Genomic DNA, 23,351 nt, shown 5'->3' on the forward strand with positions numbered 1-23,351 from the left:
TCCTCCAACCTTGATGATACTGTGATACCTCCAGGGATGGAGACTCCACCACCTCCCTGGGCAGCCCATTCCAGTGCCAATCACTCTCTCTGCCAACAACTTCCTCCTAACATCCAGCCTAGACCTCCTCTCAGCACAACCTCACACTGTGTCCCCTTGTTCTGTTGCTGGTTGCCTGGGAGAAGAGACCAACCCCACCTGGCTGCAGCCTCCCTTCAGGTAGCTGTAGACAGCAATGAGGCATGTTTTTTTACTGTTGCTTTAAAATTTGTAGGACCTGTAGCTCACAGAACTCCAGCATTTGTCCAAGTTTTCCAATCCACTTAAGCGCTGCCTTAAGTGCCAGTTCTGCACAGCACCAGGCTGTGTTTGAAGCACATCCCTGCCTTGCCGTGCTGACATGAAAGGAAAAGCGCAACGTGGAGCCTATTCTGACAGAAGTGTTTTGTTTCCTTGCCTTGCAGATGGGAAGCCAGTGTCGCTGTCTCCGCTTGAATCCCAGCCCCACAGCCCTCGGTACACGGCGTCGAGCCAGCGGGAGCGTGAGAGCTTGGAGGTCCGCATGCGGGAGGTGGAGGAGGAGAACCGTGTGCTGCGCAAGCAGCTCAGCCTGGCGCAGAGCCGCAGCCCCTCGCACCACCACGGCAATCATTCCAAAACCTACTCCATGGAAGAAGGAACGGGCGACAGCGAGAGCCTGCGGGCTGGCATTGTGGCAGGGAACAGCTCCGAGTGTGGGCAGCAACCAGCAGTGGAAAAATGTGAGGTAAATAAACCGAAGGAACTTGCCAGAAGCAAGCCTTGCTAGATTTGCTACTTTAAGGACATCACAAATCCCTCTCTCCTTCCCCTTGAAACTTTCTGCCCAGAAACCAGCCTCCTTAAAGGACTACTGCAAGCTGCTTTTTTTGATAGATTTTATGTTTTTTTCAAACATTTAATCATCTGAATATCTTTTGAACTATTGCTTGATCAGAGCTTTTGGTCTTTCTCATTCGTCTGTCCTCAAACCTGGTGTAAAAAAATCAAAGCTGTGTTGCAAGCTGATTCCAGTACAGCTGCGCTGGTAAGACCTGTGGCAAACTGCCCCCATGTGTTTCTAAATTAAACGGAGGCACCACGGTGCTTTGAAAAGCCTTGCTCCTTTGTTTGTACATCTGTACTAGAGCAGAGTTCACTGTTAATTAAATTGGGACTTGAGGAATCAGCCTGTGCTTTTGAGTCATGTCCTGGATTCTGCCTGGGTGCTACTATGGAGCCACCTGCTTTGCCTAAGCTGTGCAAAAATATGGTTAGCTGCAGGGAACAGAACAGGCTTGAGGTGAGGAGAAAGTTTTTCACTGAGAGAGTCATTGGACACTGGAATGGGCTGCCTGGGGAGGTGGTGGAGTCGCCGTCCCTGGAGCTGTTCAAGGCAGGATTGGACGTGGCACTTGGTGCCATGGTCTAGCCTTGAGCTCTGTGGTAAAGGGTTGGACTTGATGATCTGTGAGGTCTCTTCCAACCTTGGTGATACTGTGATCTTTTTTGAAGAAGGTTTTAGGGGCTTATTTTGGTTTAATTTTTCTCCATTTTATACTAGTAGTTTTGTGGATGTTGCTCAGCTATTTAGTTGTCAGATACCTGAATGATGGCAGTTCTGGATGTTGATAGATCCAAACCGGAAAGTCTCACTTGAAGGACTTGTGAAAATTTCAGCTGGTAAAGATATAAAAAATAACTTCCTCCATTTATTTCTACAAAAGGATAATGCTATATGACCTTTGTCTTGCCTTCTGCCACTGGGAAGATAAAAGGTGAAAGAATTTAAGTGGGGGAGAACAAAACAAGTCCTAATTATCTCTTCAGAGAAAGTCTATTGAATGGGAAAAAAAACATCAAATATAGTTTAAAAATGAATTATTGCTTTCCAGATAGACATCATTATTCATCAGTGTGAAGAAAATAAAAAGAACCAATATTATTTTTAAGGGGAGGGAAAAGGAGGGGTCTGGTTTTCATTTTCCTTTCTCCTCAAAATGAGGGCCTGATTTTCCTCCCTAGTGCATTTTGGCATTTCTTTTAATAGGGAAGGCTCAGACCATCAATAAACAAACCTCACTTCTACCTTATTATCATGCCAAGGAGTGATGAGCTGAGTTTCAGTTCTTTGTCGTTCAATGTACCAACCAATTTGGGACACAAAAATAGCAGCTTAAAGGAGGAATAGTTTAAGTACCCTTTCAGTATATAATGTGTTTTGCCAGTGAATTTACTAGCTCGGTGGGGTTTAGCATTGTGCTAGAGGCAATGGTTATATAAACCAAGAAACCTCACTTTATTTGCCATCCTTCTATCTCACCACACACTATTTTGATAACGAAAAAGCTTTTCCATCTTTTTCTTAAGGAATTCACTCAATGATTCAGTAACAGCTATGAAAGCTAAAATTAAACTTTCATATTATCAGATTTGCCAGGGGGCTCATCATTTATCCTATTACTGTAGATTCTGGTTCTGTGTTTGCATGAGTGGTATCTTAACTTCATACAGTCTCTGTTTTCAATGTGTTGGAGGTGTAAACTAAATCAGTTTTGGCCTCTGAGCCTAGAATATATCAAATCAAGAGTCAACAAAAAGATCAAGGTCCTGAGAAGACATCTAGGTCTCTAGGGAAGACAAAGAGCTAGGAATAGATTGTTCTTTGAGATTTACTGAAGGTAACATTTCAGAATCTGATTTGGTGTAGTCTTTAGTGATGATTAAAACATTTTAAAATGCAATTACAATGAATGAACATTAAATCCCTGATAAAGCATTATCTGTGTGATGATGATTGCAATCTCTATCAAACATTACTGAGTTTGCTACATTCCAGACACTGCTCTCTGCTCTGTTGTATCGCAGGAGAACACTTCTGATATTATAAAATGCAACAGTATTGTATTGCAAGGAGAAATCAGAGTTGCCATCAAGGGCCTTCTCGCTGGAGAGAGCAGATGCCACTCATGCCTTCCCATTAGGAGACAACTTTAGCACCTTGGAAATATAAGTAAGACCAGTCCTCACACAGGTGTAGACACAAATAGACTACAAATAAACACAAATAACAGACTTCAGGAGACCATAATGCTGATGGAGGCCAATAAAATGATACACAGTACTAATATATGTACACACCAGGTTGTCCCAGTAGCTTCTCAACTTGTGCCTCCGTTATCTGGGCATTTAGTGTGAATTAGATATACTACATTCTTGCCCTGTACTCAACACTGGCCAGGCTATGCCTTGAGTGCTGTGTCCAGTTCTGGGCTCCTCAATTCAAGAGAGATGTTGAGGTGCTGGAATGTGTCCAGAGAAGGTCAACAAAGCTGGTGAGGGGCCTGGAACACAAACCCTATGAGGAGAGGCTGAGGGAGCTGGGGGTGTTTAGCCTGCAGAAGAGGAGGCTCAGGGGTGACCTCATTGCTGTCTACAACTACCTGAAGGGAGGCTGTGGCCAGGTGGGGGTTGGTCTCTTCTCCCAGACAAGCATCAACAGAACAAGGGGACACAGTCTCAAGCTGTGCCGGGGGAAATATAGGCTGGATGTTAGGAGGAAGTTCTTGCCAGAGAGGGTGATTGCCATTGGAATGGGCTGCCCAGGGAGGTGGTGGAGTCACTGTCCCTGAAGATGTTAAAAAAAGAGCCTGGCTGAGGCACTTAGTGCCATGGTCTAGTTGGTTGGACAGGGCTGGGTGATAGTTAGACTGGATGATTTTGGAGGTCTCTTCTAGTTGATTCTATAATGGTTACTTAGCGCTATAACACCTAGCAAGTTAGCAGAGTACTTAATATTCGAAGCATGTTTACAAGCACAGTTGTGTTGTTACTGTTCTCAGTGGCATCACTTAGTAGCGTTACCTGTAGTGCTCCAGAGTCACAAAACTCAGGCCCTCACCGACTTCAACACTGTGACACAGGGGAAGCAGATGTTACCTGCCCTTGGCAAACGTTTGCAGCGTAGTTACATTTTGGTAACATGCTTTTAATATCTCTTAACCACACTCAGCAGTTACTTGGGTTGCATAACTGCAGTTTAAGGGCTGCCAAGGAAAATTATTGAAGTATGAAATTCTCCACTAAAGATTATTTTTAGCTTGAAGAACTAATTAGTTTGTTAAGCTTATTAATTCACCTTTCCAAAAAGTAGCCTGAGGAGGAAAAAAGATAACATCTGTTGATCTGGGCACCTCATATTCCTCATCTGCATGGGATCTAAGGCCCAGGTTTTCAGGTAGTTTTAGGCTTTTTCATCCCATTATTTTCTCCAAGGTGGACATATATGAAATATGACTGTCAGAAACAGGTTCTTTTCCTAGGCCATAGAGACTGAATGAATGCTTTCTAAAGTATTTTAGCATGCACCTTGGCATTATTTGAACTCCCTTTTCTAAAGAATGATAGAATCAGTCAGGGTTGGAAGGGACCACAAGGATCATCTAGTTCCAACTCCCCTGCCATGGACAGGGACACCCTACCCTAGATCAGGCTGGCCACAGCCTCGTCCAGCCTGGCCTTAAACACCTCCAGGGATGAGGCCTCAACCACCTCCCTGGCCAACCCATTCCAGGCTCTCACCACTCTCATGGTGAACAACTTCCTCTTCATGTCCAGTCTGAATCTACCCACCTCCAGCATTGCTCCATCCTCTCTGGTCCTGTCACTCCCTGATATCCTGAAACATCCCTCCCCAGCTGTTTTGTAGGCCCCCTTCAGATACTGGAAGGTCACAAGAAGGTCACCTGGGAGCCTCCTCTTCCCAGACTGAACAGCCCCAACTCTTTCTGTCTGTCCTCATAAGGAGTCTTGTAGCATGCTACGGGCAAAAACTTGTGGGGGGGAAAAAAAGACTTCTGTTCTCTGTGAGAATTATTGCTCTTTGATACAGCTGAGCTCAGGCAAGAATAGATGTGATGCATAGTGTGAAACACTGCAGAGGAGCTGAGCAGGAGGTAAATGGATGCCTGTGACTCTGAACTGCGTAAGATGTTCAGGAAGAGCAGCAGGCGCTGTCTTCTCACTGCGCCCTGACTGAACCAGCATGCAGGACAACAGCACTTGGTAGAAGACAATTAGGAAAGCATGCTTTGGATTTTGAAGCAAATTGATTTAGAAACAGGGAAACAGATATGGGCCAGTCCTTGACAGAGTAAACTCTGATTTTGAGAGGAGTTGTAAGGTAGAGAGAGTGGCTGTGAGGAAAGCTTTTCTGGCAAGCAGTGGTGGTATAAAAATATTTTGACAGTGATGTGACAGTGCCATTCTGTCAAAACCCATGAAGTGTTTGCACCTGGTCCAGTGTCTTCAGGTGAAGTATATAAAGCAGCCACAAAACTGTACTCAATTAATTTGATTTTAACTGGCACAAAAGGGAAGGATTTAAATGTTCCAAAAGCCTGAGATCCAAGTGGTGACGAGAAAGGAGGCAGTGCATACAGTGTCAGGAATGTGTGCACTCACAGGAACTTATGCCTTTAAGCATGGTACAAACCACTGATGCAATAGAAGTCATTAATAAGCAGCATCTGTTTTCCCCTATTGTTATCACAAGACAGAAACACTATCAATTTTTGCAGAATGCTGAGCATACTCAACTCCCATTGACTTTAACATACATTTTAAGTGCTGATTACCTCACAGCACTGTTGCCAAAATGTGCTGCAAGATCTTTTCATAGAATCAACCAAGTTGGAAGAGACCTCCAAGATCATCCAGTCCAACCTAGCACCCAGCCCTAGCCAGGCAACTAGACCATGGCACTAAGTGCCTCATCCAGGCTTTTCTTGAACACCTCCAGGGATGGTGACTCCACCACCTCCCCGGGCAGCCCATTCCAATGCCAATCACTCTCTCTGGCAAGAATTTCCTCCTAACATCCAGCCTATATTTCCCCTGGCACAAGTTGAGACTGTGTCCCCTTGTTCTGTTGATGCTTGTCTGGCAGAAGAGACCAATCTCCACCTGGCTACAGCCTCCCTTCAGGTAGTTGTAGACAGCAATGAGGTCACCCCTGAGCCTCCTCTTCTCCAGGCTAAACACCCCCAGCTCCCTCAGCCTCTCCTCATAGGGTTTGTGTTCCAGGCCCCTCACCAGCTTTGTTGCTCTTCTCTGGACACATTCCAGCATCTCAACATCTCTCTTGAATTGAGAAGCCCAGAACTGGACACAGCACTCAAGGTGTGGCCTGACCAGTGCTGAGTACAGGGCAAGAATAACCTCCCTCGTCCTGCTGGCCACACTGTTCCTGATACAGGCCAGAATGCCATTGGCTCTCTTGGCCACCTGGGCACACTTCTGACTCATCTTCAGCCTACTATCTATCTACCATTACTCCCAGGTCTCCTCCTTCCTGGATGCTTTCTTCTTAGGCCCCTCTGGATAAGCAGTGTCTCATATAATTCAGATTCCTCTTAAAACCTCAGATCTCCAATGGGTCAGATTAGGAGACACAGTAGGGCTGGAGTCAGCTGTGATGTTCATGTGAGGGCTGCACTATGGCACAGCCTCTTGGCAGTTACAGGAATCATCTTGTGTCCTGTACCAGGTGATGTTAATGGATGGGACTATGGACTCTTTAGATCTGCCCAACAGATGTGACCTCTTTGTTCTAATTTAAATTCCCAGAGACTCAAATATATTCGATAGAACCAAATAATAATTTGTAGAGTGCCCTTGCCTCTTCCCCCTTCTTTCCCCAAAAAAAGGAATTAGATGTAGAGAGAGAAGGGGTAAGCACACCCAGATAAATAATCTCACTCTGATTTGGAAGTTTAAAGAAGAAAAAGTTTAACAATAAATTAAAGATGTATCTGAGGTAGGGAAGTTACAAAGGTATAGGGAAGGGAAAACAAGATACAAAATGTGTGAACACAACCAGATTTTGATGTCAGTGGGTTTGGCTGCCTCGTGGGTGATGGCCACATGGTAAAACAAAGAGAACCAGGAACAGGATGGTGATGCTGGTAAGCAGGGAGGCAGGGAGTGCAGAGAGAGAGCAGGAAGTCCCCCTGCTTTTATGGATCTTTAGACAGGAAGGGGAGAGAGCTAACCATCACCTGGTGGTGTTCAGACCCATCTCTGGAGAGGGGTCAAGACCACACAGGGTCACGTTCAAGGTCACTCCCCTGGAGGGTTAACCCTGTACACCTCTTGTGAAAATTTGCCTGTTACAAGCCAGAGTCTGGGAAACTATGACTGTGAAGAGGCAGAATTCCGTATTTGTGCTCTGTGTAGTGAGCTTTCTGTGGAAAATGAGAGCTGTATGTGTGAGAAACCAGCTAACCAACTCTCAAATGGAAGCCAAATGAGGCTTCCCTGCAGTTTCACAGCTGTGTCCCCAATCGCAGCTTTGTGCTGCCAATGTGGAGAGCTCCTTCATTTCTGCAACCACTAAGAAACAGAAAAAATACGGAAGGTAGAGTCCAAGCTTGCCAAGATCTTTTATTTTTTCCCCCCTGGCTGTCCCTGGGAAATAGCAGTGGCCAACTTTAAAATCAGGGAAGAATAACCTAATGGCATTTTTCAAATTGCTACTTAGTGCCTTAATCATAATGACTAGTAGTGCCTTTTCAATTTTCCCTTCCCTCTTGAGAAGATGAGTAAACCTCTGCCTCATATCCAAAGGGAGGCAGGAAGGCACAGAGCGAGTGATAATTTGCTAAGGTGCTGGAGTGGGAAGCATGTGCATGTAGTGGTTGTGTTTCACTTCCCATTACCACTGCCCAGTCCAGCCCACACCAGTAGTCAGAGGCTGGGAAAAGACCACCTGCTCTTGAAGATTGTGTCCTATTTTATCACTGGGATGAGCCCAGCCCCTGGCAAGCCAGCTGTCCTGCTTGCATTCAGCCATCAGAGCTTGCTCTTCCCCTCCTTTGCAGCTGTCCTTGTGATGGAAGTAAGGCGCAGTTTCTGAGAGCAAATCTGCTTCTGATTATCAGACATAATTTCAGACTTCAGAAGGTTAAAGTGTTTGTGTGTTTGCATGCTCAGAACTCCGTGTGCTGCTAAATGAGTGTGTGTGTGTGTGTGTACACAAGCTCACGTGTGCTCTCGGCTAATAAATGCAATTCTGTTCAGACATCTGATGTAATTTAGGGATAGTAATGACTTTCAAATGACAATGGCGTTATGACTCAAGGTGTTTTTAACAGACTGCCCCAGGTGAGATGCACACAGCTGCAAAACACACACTTAAACCTGTAACAACCACCACGCTATGTAGTAGCATTGTCATGTATGTGCTCTTGTTGATGAGTGATAGGATGAAGGAGCAGGCTTTAATTTGTATTCTTTTGTGTTCCTTTTCTCCCACAGACCATCCACGTTGCCATTGTTTGTGCAGGGTACAATGCCAGTCGGGATGTTGTCACACTTGTCAAGTCTGTCTTATTTCACAGGTAAAGGTAACTTTCTTCTCTTGTGTATTGTACATCTGATTATGACTAAATAAGCTCCTTTTACATTTACTCTCTTACTTCAAAGGAAAGTAAACTTTCCTTCCCTGGTTACCTTTTCTTTGGAAGGAAAACAGCACAAAATTTATGACCACCACAAATAGATTAACCTGTGTAAAGATTTCCACAGCAAATTAGAGGCATCAGACATCCACCTGCTACCTCTGTTGCATTATGGAAATGGGGACAGCATCTCTCTGCACTGAAAAACATCTGCACACTTTTGAATGTTGTAAAATAATAACAATGGTATTAACAGCATTGTTTCAATTTAGCCTGTTTCTGGTATCAGTTTGTGGCATGTGTATGGATGGGAATTTGAAAGCCATACACACAAATACAAGCTGGTTGCCTGACTATCCCTGCTTTCCAGTTACACATTTCTTTTTCAGAGTAAGCCTGTTGTTGTAGTCAGGATTAGTTCATTAAAGTCAGATTATTTATTCTGGTTTTAGAGGGGCTATTTACAGCTACTCAGAAGGCTTTGCAACCTACTTTTTGCACATTGAGTACAGTTAGATCCCGAAAGTGAGAGGCCTAAAAGTACAGTGAAGACAAAATCACCAATTCTCTTCATAAACAGCAGCTTGAGATGAAAAGAGGTGATATTTAGTTATGTGTGGGCATGTATTTATATCCCTTATCCAATTCAGTAATGTCTCTCTAAGATGTCTTCCAGCAGTGTTGCAGAAAGTGGATTAAAAGAGGGAAGTGATCAGAGTGACTCAAACAGGACAAATAGACCAATAAAACATGCATAGAGTTTAAAGAGTTTATTAAGGATGTAGTTTCAATGCCTTGTCTTATACTGACTGATCATTTTATACCAGGAGGATGACTTTTGGCCGTATCTTGCTAGTGTCTTCTTGGACCTAGTTAGAGTGGGACATTCCAGTCTCCCACTTTGCTTATGACATTTGCTTCTGATCTTCAGCTGGAACAGTCCTAGTAATCAGGCTCCTTTACAGTGCTTTTACACATCATTTTAACTTTTCCCTAGTTTTGGGGAGCTTTATAAAAAAGTGCAAATACTCACTTTATATCATGCAGAAAAGGAAGGAAACCTCAGCGAAGAAGGAATCTTACAATTCATGGAAGAAGGGATTGGTCACTTGGGAGAACTACAGAGAAGTAGTCAGGGCTTGTAGGAAAGCAATAAGGAAGGCCAAAGCCCTCTTGGAACTGAAGCTGGCAAAGGAAGTAAAACACAACAAGAAAGGCTTCTTCAAATCCATCAGTAGAAAAAGGAGGAGCAGGGAAGGTGTGGGGGCACTGCTGAACGAGGAGGCAGCCTTGATAACTGAGGGGGCAGAGAAGGCAGAGTTGCTGAATGCCTTCTTTGCTGCAGTCTTCACACCTAAGGCTGAACTCCCCTATGGACTCCAGACCCTGGATGAAGGAGAGGAAGCCTGGAGGAGGAAACACTCCCCACTGGTCAGTGCAGGCTGGGTTAGGGATCAGTTACACAAGTTAAACATTCACAAGTCCATGGGCCCTGATGAGATGCACCCAAGGGTGCTGAGAGAACTGCCTGATGTTATCACTCTGCCACTCTCCATCATTTTTGCCAAATCATGGCAGACAGGAGAGGTGCCTGAGGACTGGAGAAGAGCCAATGTCACTCCAGTCTTCAAAAAGGGCATGAAAGAGGTTCCAGGGAACTACAGACCAGTCAGCCTCACCTCCATCCCTGGAAAAATGATGGAGTGGCTCCTGTTGGAGGGCATCTCAAGGCACTTGGAAGAGAAGAAGGTTATCAGGAGTAGTCAGTATGGATTTCCCAAGGGGAAGTCATGCTTGACTAACCTGATAGCATTTTATGATGCCTTAACTAAATGGGTAGATTCAGAGAAACCAGTGGATGTAGTCTACCTTGACCTTAGCAAGGCCTTTGACACTGTCTCCCATGACATTTTAGTGAGCAGGCTGAGGAAGTGTGGGATGGAAGAGTGGACAGTGAGATGGGTTAGGAACTGGTTGCAAGATAGAGTTCAGAGGGTGGTGATCAATGGTGCCAGGTCCAGCTGGAGAGCTCTGACCAATGGTGTCCCACAGGGATCAGTGCTGGGGACAGTCCTGTTCAACATCTTCATCAGTGACACTGATGAGGGCACAGAGTGTCTGCTCAGCAAGTTTGCTGATGACACCAAGCTGGGAAGCTTGGCTGATACAGCTGAAGGCTGTGTGGCCACCCAGAGAGACCTGGGCAGACTGAGAGCTGGGCACAGAGGAACCAGATGAAGTTCAACAAGGACAAGTGCAGAGTCCTGCATCTGGGGAGAAATAATAAACTGCACCAGTACAGGCTGGGACATAATCTGCTGGAGAGCAGTCCTGTGAAGAGGGACCTGGGAGTCCTGGTGGCTAACAAGTTACCCATGGCACAGCAATGTGCCCTTGTGGCCAAGAAGGCCAATGAGATCCTGGGGTGTATTAGGAGGAGTGTGTCCAGCAGATCAAGGGAGGTTCTCCTCCCTCTCTACTCTGCCCTGGTGAGACCTCATCTTGAATCCTGTGTTCAGTTTTGGGCTCCCCAGTTGAAGAGGGACAGGGATCTGCTGGAGAGGGTCCAGCGGAGGACTATGAGGATGATTAGGCGACTGGAGGGCATGGCTGATGAGGAAAGGCTGAGGGACCTGGGGCTGTTTAGTCTGGAGAAGAGAAGACTTAGAGGGGATTTGATAAATGTATCTGAGGGCTGGTCAGGAGATGTGAGGACAGGCTCTGCTCACTTGCTCCCTGAGATAGGACAAAGAGCAGTGGGTGTAAGTTGCAGCACAAGAGGTTCCACCTCAACACAAGGGGGAACTTCTTTACTGTAAGGGTCACAGAGCACTGGAACAGGCTCCCCAGAGAAGTTGTGGAGTCTCCTTCTCTGGAGACTTACAAGGCCTGTCTGGATGTGTTAGATAGTATTGTCCTGCTCAGGAAGGGGGGTTGGACTTGGTGATCTCCTTGGGTCTCTTCCAAACCCTGATATTCTGTGAGCCTGTGATCCTGTGACTCAGTAAATACTGTCTAGGAGGTTGGCCAGAGTGCAGGTGGAGCAATGAAATGCTTCAAAATGTAAGAGCAGCTTTCACTGTCAGCAGCACTTGCCTTTGCAAGTCTTTCCTGAAGCAGCATGTTCACGTTGGATGAGTTCTAGGAGCAAAAATGCAATGCTAAAATAAGCATAACAAAAGCAAATCAAGAGTGAAAACCTGTCTCATGCTCTGTGCAATGTTTTCTGAAGGTTGAAATTCTGTTAGATTTTAAAACTATCTCTATTTCCAATTAGACTTGTGAGTTGCTCAGTGTGAACTGGCTTTGTATTGCAAGGATGTGGGGCATTTTGCCTACTTTGATTGTTGTTTCTAAGGGATTTCTTGCAAATAGGCATTTTAATGGTGACATGAGTTATCTTAGAGGTTAGCTTCTCACATTTTTCTCTTCGAGTATGTTCATTCATTCTGAGAAGTCCAATCTGTCTGCTTCCAAATATTTTGTGAATAACAGGAATCTTACAGCTCAAAGGTTTAAACTATCTCTGTGTTACTTAAAGAACATGCCTCTGTTTTACACAAGCCACTCATCCAAGCAATTAACAAACCTATGAATAATTCTTCCATATAATGCCAGAACTACATCATTTAGAAGTATATTTCATTAAAAATATGAAACCAAAACAAAGGGCATTACCTTTGACATTTCTGAGTGTGGTGGATTCTGCCACTGTCACGAATGTGTTTGCTGTGTGACTAGCAGTGCTTCTTGTCTCAAAGAATTTGTCTAGCTCAGCAGAGGTGATCAAGATAAAGTCCAGTATAGCTAATGAATCCTTAATACAGGTAGTTACAATCAAGATAACCTATCTCATTTGTTTGCTCAAATCATCCTTAAAGACAAATCTGAATCAGTTCTGCCTAAAACTGACTCTTCTCACTAGGCATTATGTTGTTCACTAGAAAGGAAGGATGTTCATAGAATCATAGAATCATCCAGGTTGGAAGAGACCTCCAAGATCATCCACTCCAACCTATCACCCAGCCCTATCCAATCATCTAGACCATGGCATTGAATACCTCATCCAGTCTTTTCCTGAATGCCGCAAGGGATGGTGACTCCACCACTTCCCTGGGCAGCCCATTCCAATGCCAATCACTCTCTCTGGCAACAACTTCCTCCTAACATCCAGCCTAGACCTCCCCTGGCACAGCTTGAGACTGTGTCCCCTTGTTCTGTTGCTGCTTGTCTGGGAGAAGAGACCGACCCCCACCTGGCTACATTGCAGGCAGTTCTTCCTTATCTCCCAAAAAGCACAGGCTTCTCCAGCATCTGTTAATGCTATGGCTACATGTGCAGGGGGCCCTGCTTGAGAAATTCTCTCTTCTTGGATCTTTTACCTTTGGAGTGACAATGCTGAAGAAGGCTGGAAAATAAACCACAGGCAAACAACAAGCTTAACTGAAGATGTACTTAGAATCAAGATTCCTTGCATTGGTTGCCATGTGCCATCTTAGTATACCCTTCAAAAATAATGTTTGTTGTTTGTGGTGGCAGCACTGATTTAAGTGATTCTGTCTAGAATTCACAGAGCTATCATTTGCTTTTAGTACCTTTTCCATCTGGTTTAGTAATTAAACTGTGGTTTAGTTGTACATTTTGATACAAGTAGGTACCTACGTTCCTGGCTTCTGGAGGGAGTCTCTTCCTCTCTAATAGGAAAATTCTGAGTAAAGGACACTGTGTCAGTCTGATAATTTTTCTTGTAAGCATTAACATATTTGTAATGCCCCAACTTTGAGCTATAGTGCTAGATAGAGAGACAGAAACCAGTAGGGGTACTGGGTCATTCTAGGAGTTTCTATAGATGGAATATGCTGTCTTGTCTCTCCCGAATGTATGTACAGCAAATCCTGCGTATTGAACATTTCAGCTCTCCCCAGGTTTGAAAAAAGCAAGTTTCTGAATGTAGTCATACCATATATATCATGAGACTTAGGCAAGCTAATGGCTTCTCAAACCTTTTGAGAAACTATCTCTGTCTTCAGGTTCCAGAGAGTGGGAAGAGGTGGGGAATGAGGTGATGTGGTTGATTCCTTGTAGGAACATCATAGTTCAGAAATGTGTTTCAGTCCCAGCGGAGAAGGAGCTTGATTCCAGTTTTGCCTTTAGAAAACATATGCTCAAGCCACAAAATCCCAGCAGCTTTTAACACCCAGTTTGACATAACTGACAGTCTGTTCTCAGGAGGAGATTCAGCAGAGCTGGGATAGTGCAGGGCTTGCAGTCTGATAAATATGCATTGGCAGTGCTGCACAGAAGGAGGCTTGTAGAATGAGTACGTAGTCCTAGTCTGCAACTTTATTGCTTTCCTCTCTGGGCCATCTAGTTCCTAATTATGACAGATTTTAGAAATCTGTTGCAGGGATAAAAAAAAATATATATCTCTAGAGCAGTTTAACTCAGCCAGGCTCATAGTGCTGTGTCCTGAGTGAAAGTTTCAGTTTTTTCAAAAACAAAGGACTAAACATTAGAAGTGAAGGTGTTTGGTCAAATGAGCACAACAAGACTCAAATGCTTTTGGAGACAGCAAATATAGTAGTACTCAAAAAGCATACTTCTCCAAAATGAGGCAGCATCTTTCAGCCCTTTGTAACTACTGATTCGTGTTATTGCATTGGTCATTTTCAATGTTTTACTCTGTTTCTGAAAACTGTAAAGCTTAGAGTGCCTCAGAAGCAACCTGCAAGTTACAGTTTCATATTGCAAAGATAATTTTTGCCTTCACTTAGGTAAGACTGAAGTTGGGTAGGAACTCGAATGGTTTTTAATGTACTCATCTGCTCCAAAGACATGCTAAACACTGTGTTTCATTTGGGAGCAAAGAAAGGTCAACAGTTGTAACCTGTTGCTGGCAGTCAGGTCACCCTGAGAATCTGAAATATTAATTCTATTGTGCCAGCTAGTACTGCCTTTTCCCCCTTAGGTTAGTCCCACTTCTTTGGAGAAGCTGTGATTACTTGTTTAGTTGGATGCTCTGTCTACCCTGCAACCATAGTGGCATAGGAATGGTGGTGGGGATTGGTAAACAAAAAACAGTCAACTAGAAAAATACATTTTAATACAAGGTAGCCTCTTTGCTTTAAGAAGGGCAACAAAGCTGGTGAGAGGCCTGGAATACAAACCCTATGAGGAGAGGCTGAGGGAGCTGGGGGTGTTTAGCCTGGAGAAGAGGAGGCTCAGGGGTGACCTCATTGATGTCTACAACTACCTGAAAGGAGGCTGTAGCCAGGTGGGGGTTGGTCTCTTCTCCCAGACAACCAGCAATAGAACAAGGGGACACAGTCTCCAGTTGTGCTGGGGGAAGTATAGGCTGGATGTTAGGAGGAAGTTCTTGCCAGAGAGAGTGATTGGCATTGGAATGGGCTGCCCAGGGAGGTGGTGGAGGCACCGTCCCTGGAGGTGTTCAAGAAAAGTCTGGCTGAGGCACTTAGTGCCATGGTCTAGTTGACTGGCTAGGGCTGGGTGTTAGGTTGGACTGGATGACCTTGGAGGTCTCTTCTAACCTGGTTGGTTGATTCTCTGATTCTACGATTAAAGTTAAGCATACACTCCAGCTTTTTAAGATGAGGATATAATGAAACCATGTTACAGACTGCTGTGTGTTCTTAGAGCAAGTAGAATAAGGCAAACCAAATGAAAATCTAAATTAAATAAAAAGGCTGGCATGCAATTTCCAAGTAAGTGTCACAAGTCAACACTGGCTGATAATTAAAGCTTATGTAACCTAATGGCTGTATTCCATGGAGACCACTTTATTTTAATGGAGATAATTTGAGAATTTAAAGCCTCTGTCATTGTTTCCAACTTTTCTAACATCTCAGTCTGTTTTGTGGGAGATTGTTCTGGCAAAAACTATAAAGCATGAGCTCGTTTCTCTGCTCCATATAGATGCATCAATAAAGCACACTCTTTTTCTGTTTCCCACCTGTCCTAACAATGGAGGCCCAAGGGAGAAAGCAATATATAATAAAAAATCTACCCATGAAATCTCTGATTATTTCCCAAAATGCTTCTGCAAGTTAACACAAAGCAAGAAAATCCATGAATGAGGCAGCTAGTGTGTCTTTGAGATCTCTCCAGTGGTTTGGGGAGCATTTTAAACAATACTGGATGTGAGGGGGTATGAAGTATCTGTAATAATTTTCACATTAGAATTCTGCCCATAGGAGAGAGGGATTGTCACATGGACATTAGGGGAAAAAAAATCCCAGGCTGCCTTTTCTAATTTCTATTTGAAGATCTCATAACCATTTGTTACAGGTATAAAAAGGTATTACCTTGTTGTGCTTCCCCTAATAAAGTATAGGTTTTGGAAATAAATCCCCTGGGCTGATGACCCTTTTATATTCTTAGAAAATAAAATTCCTCTGTTGCAGAGAGAGAACTCTGCAACCAAGCAGCTACTTTTTTGAATTGCTAACAGTTGAGACGTGGAATAATACAGGAGGGAAGAGGGAATCTTGGTTCATTGCTCCTTTTTTTCAGTGGTAGATTTTTGTGTTTAACTCTGTGGCAGTGACTATTTTAAAAAAGTCTGATGAAGAATAAGAAGTTTTGAAATGTGAAAATAAGACATCATGATAATGTAGAAATGGGTGCTTTGCAATAGGCTCCTAAATTCAGAGCCTGACTTTTAAAATTACTGACATCTTCTCATTTTGCTAACTTTATAGGACCTCAGCAATCCTGAAAATGAGAGCATTCATTTAAGCTCCTGTATTTAGGCCTAAGAACAGATATTTAAGCATCCATGCTAGACAATCTTGGCCAGAACCTCTTTTTCATTCACTTTTGAGTAAAGCAATTTAGGAAAATAAATGTGTGCTCTTTACATCTGTTTTACTTTGTCAGAGAGTTCTCTGATCTTAAGATAAGTGGAAATAATTTAATAAATGAAGGTTGCAGTTTTCTAAGGGGTGGTTAAAACATTGCATTTCTACTTGATGGGAAATGCCCATATTTTGAAATGGCATTCTTCCACATTAGGACATTAGCATGTCAGCATTTCCCATGTAGCAAATCTCTGCAAAGCTGTAGTTGCTAAAAATTCAGATGAATTTTTTTTTCTGCATCTTGGGGAAAATTCTTCAGCTGTTTCAATACCTGCTTCTGTAGAGAGCAATCTGGAAGTCCCGAGGCTCAGTATGCAAAGGCTATTTGTTCTGAAACCCAGGACAATACAGACCTTAACTTCCAAGAATGCAAATTCAGATGAATATCAAGAAGTTTCCCAAACCTGTTATTTTATAAGGCAAGTTGGTCAAAACTGACATATCATAGAATCAACCAGGTTGGAAGAGACCTCCAAGATCATCCACTCCAAACTATAATCCATCCCTATCCAGTCAACTAGACCATGGCACTAAGTGCCTCATCCAGCCTTGTCTTGAACACCTCCAGGGACAGCAACTCCACCACCTCCCTGGGCAGCCCATTCCAATGGCAAATCACTCTCTCTGAAGAACTTTCTCCTAACATCCAGCCTATACCTCCCCCAGCACAACTTGAGACTGTGTCCCCTTGTTCTGTTGCTGGTTGTCTGGGAGAAGAGACCAACCCCACCTGGCTACAATGTCCCTTCAGGTAGCTGTAGACAGCAATGAGGTCACCCCTGAGCCTCCTCTTCCCTAGGCTAAACAACCCCAGCTCCTTCAGCCTCTCCTCATAGGGTTTGTGTTCCAGGCCTCTCAACAGCTTTGTCACCCTTCTCTGGACACATTCCAGTATGTTGACCTGTATTACTTCATAGTTTCACATACTGTGTCACTATGTACTGCAGAGTGTTTCCTAGCAGTATGAGATATAACCAACCTCTGCTGTATGTGGTGTTCTTGCTCTCTCGACCTGCCCAATAGAAATTATATGAGCTAGCATATATGTTAAAAAGAAACACAATACAGAGCTGTGCTTTGAGAATTTGAAGTCTAAAGTTTAGAGTGAGAGAAGAGGACATTTGTTTTGTCCACCTCACATTTGGATCGAGAGAAGAGGAGGTTTGCACTGGTCTTCACTTTCTCTGAGACTTGATTCCAGGTTCCCTTCAACCCAAGAAAGATGTCTTGCATGGAATTCCTGAGGTTCATGGAATTAGAAAGAACTTCTTGGGTCATCCCCTTAACTCACCAACTAGTGCAGGAAGCCACAACATTTAAATCCATTTCATAACTTGATCCACCTTCACACAGAATGAAGTTAGGTTTTTCTTTAACTGGAGCATGAGATTTTTCCACTTCCCTGCCACTCACCTTCCACTAGCAAACTTCAGTATCTCCAGCAGTTCTTTAACATTCTGCAAAGGCTTTGCCACCCTTCCTTGCTACCCAAGCAAGGAACTCTCAAGCCTCCCTCTGATAGACTCAGCCATTTCCCCCTGCCTATCCCAAACTTTTTAAGCTGTGGCTACTAAATACCTGTGAAGGATGGCTCTCCATATGACTGTCCCTTAACTTATCATAGAGGCAGTTTGAATCCAGTTTTATTTTTAAGCCTTACACCCCAAAATGTCTCTGTCCTTTAAGAAAACCAGTCTGAAGAATGGAATAACTTCTGCTGACATGAAATGGTACAGCAAAATATCTGAGTCTAATGAAACATAGCTTTCAGTGAAATCCTTCCCAGTGCCCTATTCTGATTGTCACCCCTCATTCTTACAGCAAGTGACTCAAATCATGTGATGACAACCCTTCCTCATTTCTCTTGAGCAAGGTTTCTCAACTTACAGAATCTCTTCTGTATCTCCTACCATGGATGTTAGTTGATCTTTAAGCTTTGGACTTGTTTCATAATTCTTTGAAGCAATCCATATCTTCTTTGCTTTACATATTGAAGACCTCAGAAGAGGCAAAAGGTCTCACCTCTGTATGCTACTACTGTTACAGTCAGAAGGTCTTCCAGGTTTGAGTCTGTGCTCTGTTGGCTTCTAGCACTGTGTTAAACCTCCCATTTTGTATAACTAAAATGTCATCTGGAGTAAAGTTTTCTGTGGCTGATGCACATTTAGTTGTAGATGGCAGCAGGTCACTATTCTGTTTGGGGGATATATTTTTGTAAGTGATAATCTTCTGCTTTGCCTCTGACAGATACTTTCCTTCCAGCTGAATCTTTACCATGGGGCTAACAACTTGAAAGAGATTTCTGTGTAGGAGTACAACTACTACTTTTTTTCTTCTTCCCAGTGGGAGCTAAACTAAAGAAAAATACCATTCACTTGTTCCCATTTAAGTTTCATAGGCTCTGGGTCATTCAGATAAGTATAAACTGCTTTTCTGTCTTTTCTGTCAGATTTCTTTCTTTTCAACTAACTGTGTTTTATCTTGAAATATTTCATATCAATTCCATTTAACTAAATGATGATTTGAAAGATGTTTTCTTGATTTCAACTGATTTTCTGCTCTTTGTATTCTACTTTGCAATATATAGATAAATGACCCTGAAAAAAGTCACCAGACTTGACCCCTACTAAGCAGAGGGGCTATGTGCAATGTGTATCTTGATGTTCCACACCTATCTGCCTTGAGATACTGCTTCACCTGTACCCGAAGCCACAGGTGCTGCACTTCATTTCTCTTGGCCTTTTCTCTGCTAATGAAATGTGTTTCCTGATCACTGCTTTTCCCCAATTTTCTACTGGCTAGGTGCCTGGTTACTGCTGAATCTGCATGAGCAGGATGTCCTCTTCTCTCCTGCTGAGCTGGTGAAGCAGATAAAATTGCTGTGATCCCTTTAGCTTGGTAATGGGACAGTCAGCAGCTGGCAGCCTATGCCAGTCCATCTTCTCTCCTCCAGAGCAAGATGGAGATTAAAAGACCTTTTGTCTTTGTGGAAAGCCTGTTGTGGCTTATTGTTTTGGACATGGTTCAGTGAAGATCAGCTGTGAGTTTATTCTGCCATCACAGTTATCTCATATCATACAATCACAGAATACATTGAGTTGGAATGGACCTTTTAAGGTCATCTAATCCAACCCCCTTGCAGTGACCAAGGACACCTTCAAATAGAAGAGGTTGCTCAGAGCCCTGTCCAACTTGACCTTGAATGTTTTCAGATGTGGAGCTTCTACCTTATCTCTGGGAAACCTATTCCAATGTTTCACCACCCTCATTGTAAACAAAATTTCTTCCTTATATGTAAATTAAATCTCTTTAAGTGTAAAAGTGTTATTTTGTGTCCTGTTGCAACAGGCCCTACTAAAAAGTTTGTCTTCATCTTTCTTATAGGCCCTCTCTAGATAGTAAAAGGCCAAGATAAGGTCTCCCTGGAGCTTTCTCTTCTCCAGGTTGAACAACTCCAACTCTCTCAGTCTTCCTTCACAGGAGAGGTGTTCCATCACTGATCATTTTCATCCAAACCATCATCTAATTTTAGGTTCCTATAGGACAGCTGTTGATACCTCAAGTTCACTTTGTAGAAAAGAATCCATGTAAAACTTAATGGTCCTGGAATTTTCATCTCATTCAGGTCATTATTTTTTAACCTTCCCTTCCACCCTCTCTTCTCCAGACTACTGTTCTTACCACAAAGATAAATTATCAGGTTGACCTAAAAGCTGGAAGAGATCGCTTTCACAGCTCAAGTGCCCAGAGGGGAATTAACTTGGTCTTATTATAAAGAGCCAGTAGAAGGGAGCAGTTCCTTTACTGTCAAAGGAGCTATCTTTCTTTACACCCACTCAGAAACGGATCCAGTACTTCTGCTATTGGCATATTTATTCAAATTGTCTCTCAGCATTTTGGCCACAGAGCAGAACTCCTCAGAACATTCTGAACACTGAGATCTTAGACATAGATCATAGAATGGTTTAGGTTGGAAGGGACCTCAAAGATAATCCATAGTTCCATAGGCAGGGCCACCTCCCACTAGAACAGGTTGCTCAAGGCCTCATCCAACCTAGCCTTGAACACCTCCAGAGAGGGAGCATCCACAGCCTCCCTGGGCAACCTGTGCCACTGTTTCACCACCCTCATTGTAAAGAACTTCTTCCTAACATCCAGTTTGAATCTCCCCTCTGCCGGTTTAAAACCATTACCCCTTGTCCTGTCATTACAGGACCTTGTAAATAGTCCCTCCTCAGCCCTCCTGTAGGTCCCCTTCAGACACTGGAAAGCTACTACAAGGTCTTTTCACAACCTTTGCTTCTCCAGGCTGAAGAGCCCCAACTCTTGTAGCCTTTCCTTGTAGCAGAGTTGCTCCAGCCTTTTGATCATCTTCATGGTTGCCAGCTGAAGAGTCCCAATTCCTATAGTCTGTCCTTGTAGCAGAGCTGCTCCAGCTTTTTGATTATCTTCATGGCTGCCAGCTGAAGAGCCCCAATTCCTATAGTTTGTCCTTGTAGCAGAGCTGCTCCAACCTTTTGATCATCTTCATGACTGCCTCTGGACTCGCTCCAACAGTTCCATGTCCTTCTTGTGTTGAGGGCTCCAGAACTGTATACAGTAAGCTTTGTAAGTTCAGGTGCTCTATTACAGTGGGAATGAGAAACATTTGAACCAATGTATTTCTCTGCTTTCTCATTTCAGACGAAACCCACTCCACTTTCACCTCATCGCAGATTCAATTGCCAAACAGATCCTGGCAACTCTGTTCCAGACATGGATGGTCCCTGCAGTGCGCATAGACTTCTATGATGCAGATGAGCTCAAGGTAAAGAAAGACAAAACACGAATGTTCCTCATAGACTTCTTTTTTATTAATAGAAATTCATGGGAGAACATCTGGCTAGAATGTTCTCCCTGGCTAAAACTGATTCTGACCCCAGTTACACTTAACCAGAGGATTCTACATGGCTAAAATCAGTGCAGTCTCTATCCTGATGGAATATAATGTTTAGCAGCTTAGAATTTTACTTACTATTGACAGGGCTCTGGCTGCCAAGGTCTGAAGTGCATCTGATCACTTTATATTGATCTAAGGGTACTTCTGTCTAGTAGCAATGGTGGAATTTTATGGATCATGTTCACCAATCCCAAGTCTGGACTGGAAACACTCATCTTCCCTCCATTCCTTAGTATAGATGGGTAGCATTATAAGGACACTAACTCTGACAAGATACCAGTATTACATATTTTAGTACCTACCATTTTATTTTTAGATATCCTTTCAAAATGAGTGACTATGAAGAAAGGAGAGCTCCAAGGATAAAAACAAAATCACATACTGAAAATGTGAATTGATTATCTTTTCATAGTTATGAAGTTTAAATTAGATCACAGAGACACAGCATTGAGTTTGAGCTGCATGTTTTTTTAGCTGTGGAGGTAGAGTGAAATATTCAGATTTCAGCAGTCAGTGTCGGTGGCAATAATTTGTATAACTTATCAGATTGTTCTGAACAGCACTTTGAAACAAGGTAAAAACAAAATTTAGCAAATTGCTGTGCTAATTATGAGGTAAAGTCAAAGCACACCATGCTGTAAAATCTGGAGTACAGAAAGTTGTGGAAAGAGATGGAAAAGGAAAGAAATACTTTGTTTCTAGCTGGTTTTATTGTTTTATTAGTGCTTCTGTGTGAAGCTATAAGCTGTTATTAACCTAATTAGCTAGAGACCTCCCTTCTGTTCTTTACAGCTTCATAGCAAGGAGGACATTTGTTCTTGTAAATCTTGTGTGTGTGTCTATATTACATGTTCTTTTCTGCAAATTGTGGGGTTTTACAGGGCTTAATTAGCCTCTCAGCTAAGCAAGACAGACCTCTTAGTGTTTTCCTTCAGGTCGTTTGGGTATGATCCAATCTAGTTAAGTAAATAATAACCAAGAGAGCTTACTTCAGTGATCCCAAACTTGCTAATTTATAGGCAAAACACTGCACATATATAAGGCTGGAGAGTAAAGTCTGATTTTGTGCTTCCTCCTTCACACAGCTTTAATTTTTATTTGGTTGGTGACCTAAAGCAACACTGGGCTGGTTTTTATGTAACCCACAGGCTTTAGCTTGGGAACTGTTTTCTTAATGGATGCAGGTATTGATGCATAAATACATCTTTCTAGGTCTGCCACTCTTGCTCAGAGTTCACTATGCTGCATACCAAGCAATTTCCCTGATTTCAGTAGCCCAAAACCCCAGTATAAACTAGAACCCAGCACAGGTCAAAGTGGCAGACACTGCCAAAGAATAGAAGAATTCTAAATTTAAAATGCAGGTTTTAAAAGCTAGGTATGATGCTGGCTCAAATCCAGATTGCAAGTTTTAGCAAAGAGGACTGAGGAGCTGCTTACAGACAGCTGTAGGAGCTCATCTCTTTCCTACATAGCCTCTAGAGACAATTTAATGATTTTTGGGTTCATGTACTTCACCTGTACTCTTGGGAGCTACATTATGCTGTCCAGTGTTAGGAAAACAGGGGTGGTACTGGAATATTTGCTAGAAAGTCTACCTTTCTCTGAAGTGATCTATGAATCCAGTGTTACTGTATTATATTACAGTGTTTCAGTTTTAATGACCGTCTATAGTCCTCTTAAAACCTGCAATCAATGCCAGTTTCTAACATTTAAAAGGGTTTAGACTGAACAATAGCTTGAGGATTTTCTTCTTAGCTGTCATTTACCAATGTTTCATTGGTTTAGTACCCATTTTAGCTGCTACAGTGAATGTTCCATTTCATTTTTTTCCCTTTCAGATGTGTATGAGCTTCCAGCCTATTACATCTAATGCAGCAGAAGCTGGCATGTTAGCTTAAGCCCTTAAGTCCTGGGAAAAGTCCTGTTTCTGCTCCTGCTCCTCTTCCTGCTCAAACAGTGGAAGGGAGCACATAATGTTACATCCTTCATAAGGAGTATGGTTGTTTTTTTGTTTTCAAGCAGCTATTTAGAGTTCAGGCAACGGTTTCCACTAGA

General features: G+C 43.1%; 1 protein-coding gene across 4 annotated transcripts in view; it reads left to right on the forward strand.

Annotated features, from left to right (window-relative positions):
- LARGE1 (LARGE xylosyl- and glucuronyltransferase 1) overlaps positions 1 to 23,351 on the forward strand; it is a 331,282-nt gene that overhangs the window by 166,224 nt on the left and 141,707 nt on the right. For all 4 annotated transcript variants that reach the window (XM_064155366.1, XM_064155364.1, XM_064155367.1 and 1 more), the window contains 3 exons: positions 465 to 766; positions 8,335 to 8,417; positions 21,038 to 21,161. In XM_064155366.1, coding sequence (XP_064011436.1) covers positions 465 to 766; positions 8,335 to 8,417; positions 21,038 to 21,161 — 509 coding nt within the window. The remainder of the gene's footprint in view (positions 1 to 464; positions 767 to 8,334; positions 8,418 to 21,037; positions 21,162 to 23,351) is intronic.

This window comes from Pogoniulus pusillus, chromosome 15 (genome assembly GCF_015220805.1).
Source record: "Pogoniulus pusillus isolate bPogPus1 chromosome 15, bPogPus1.pri, whole genome shotgun sequence".
NCBI classification, from domain to species: domain Eukaryota; kingdom Metazoa; phylum Chordata; class Aves; order Piciformes; family Lybiidae; genus Pogoniulus; species Pogoniulus pusillus.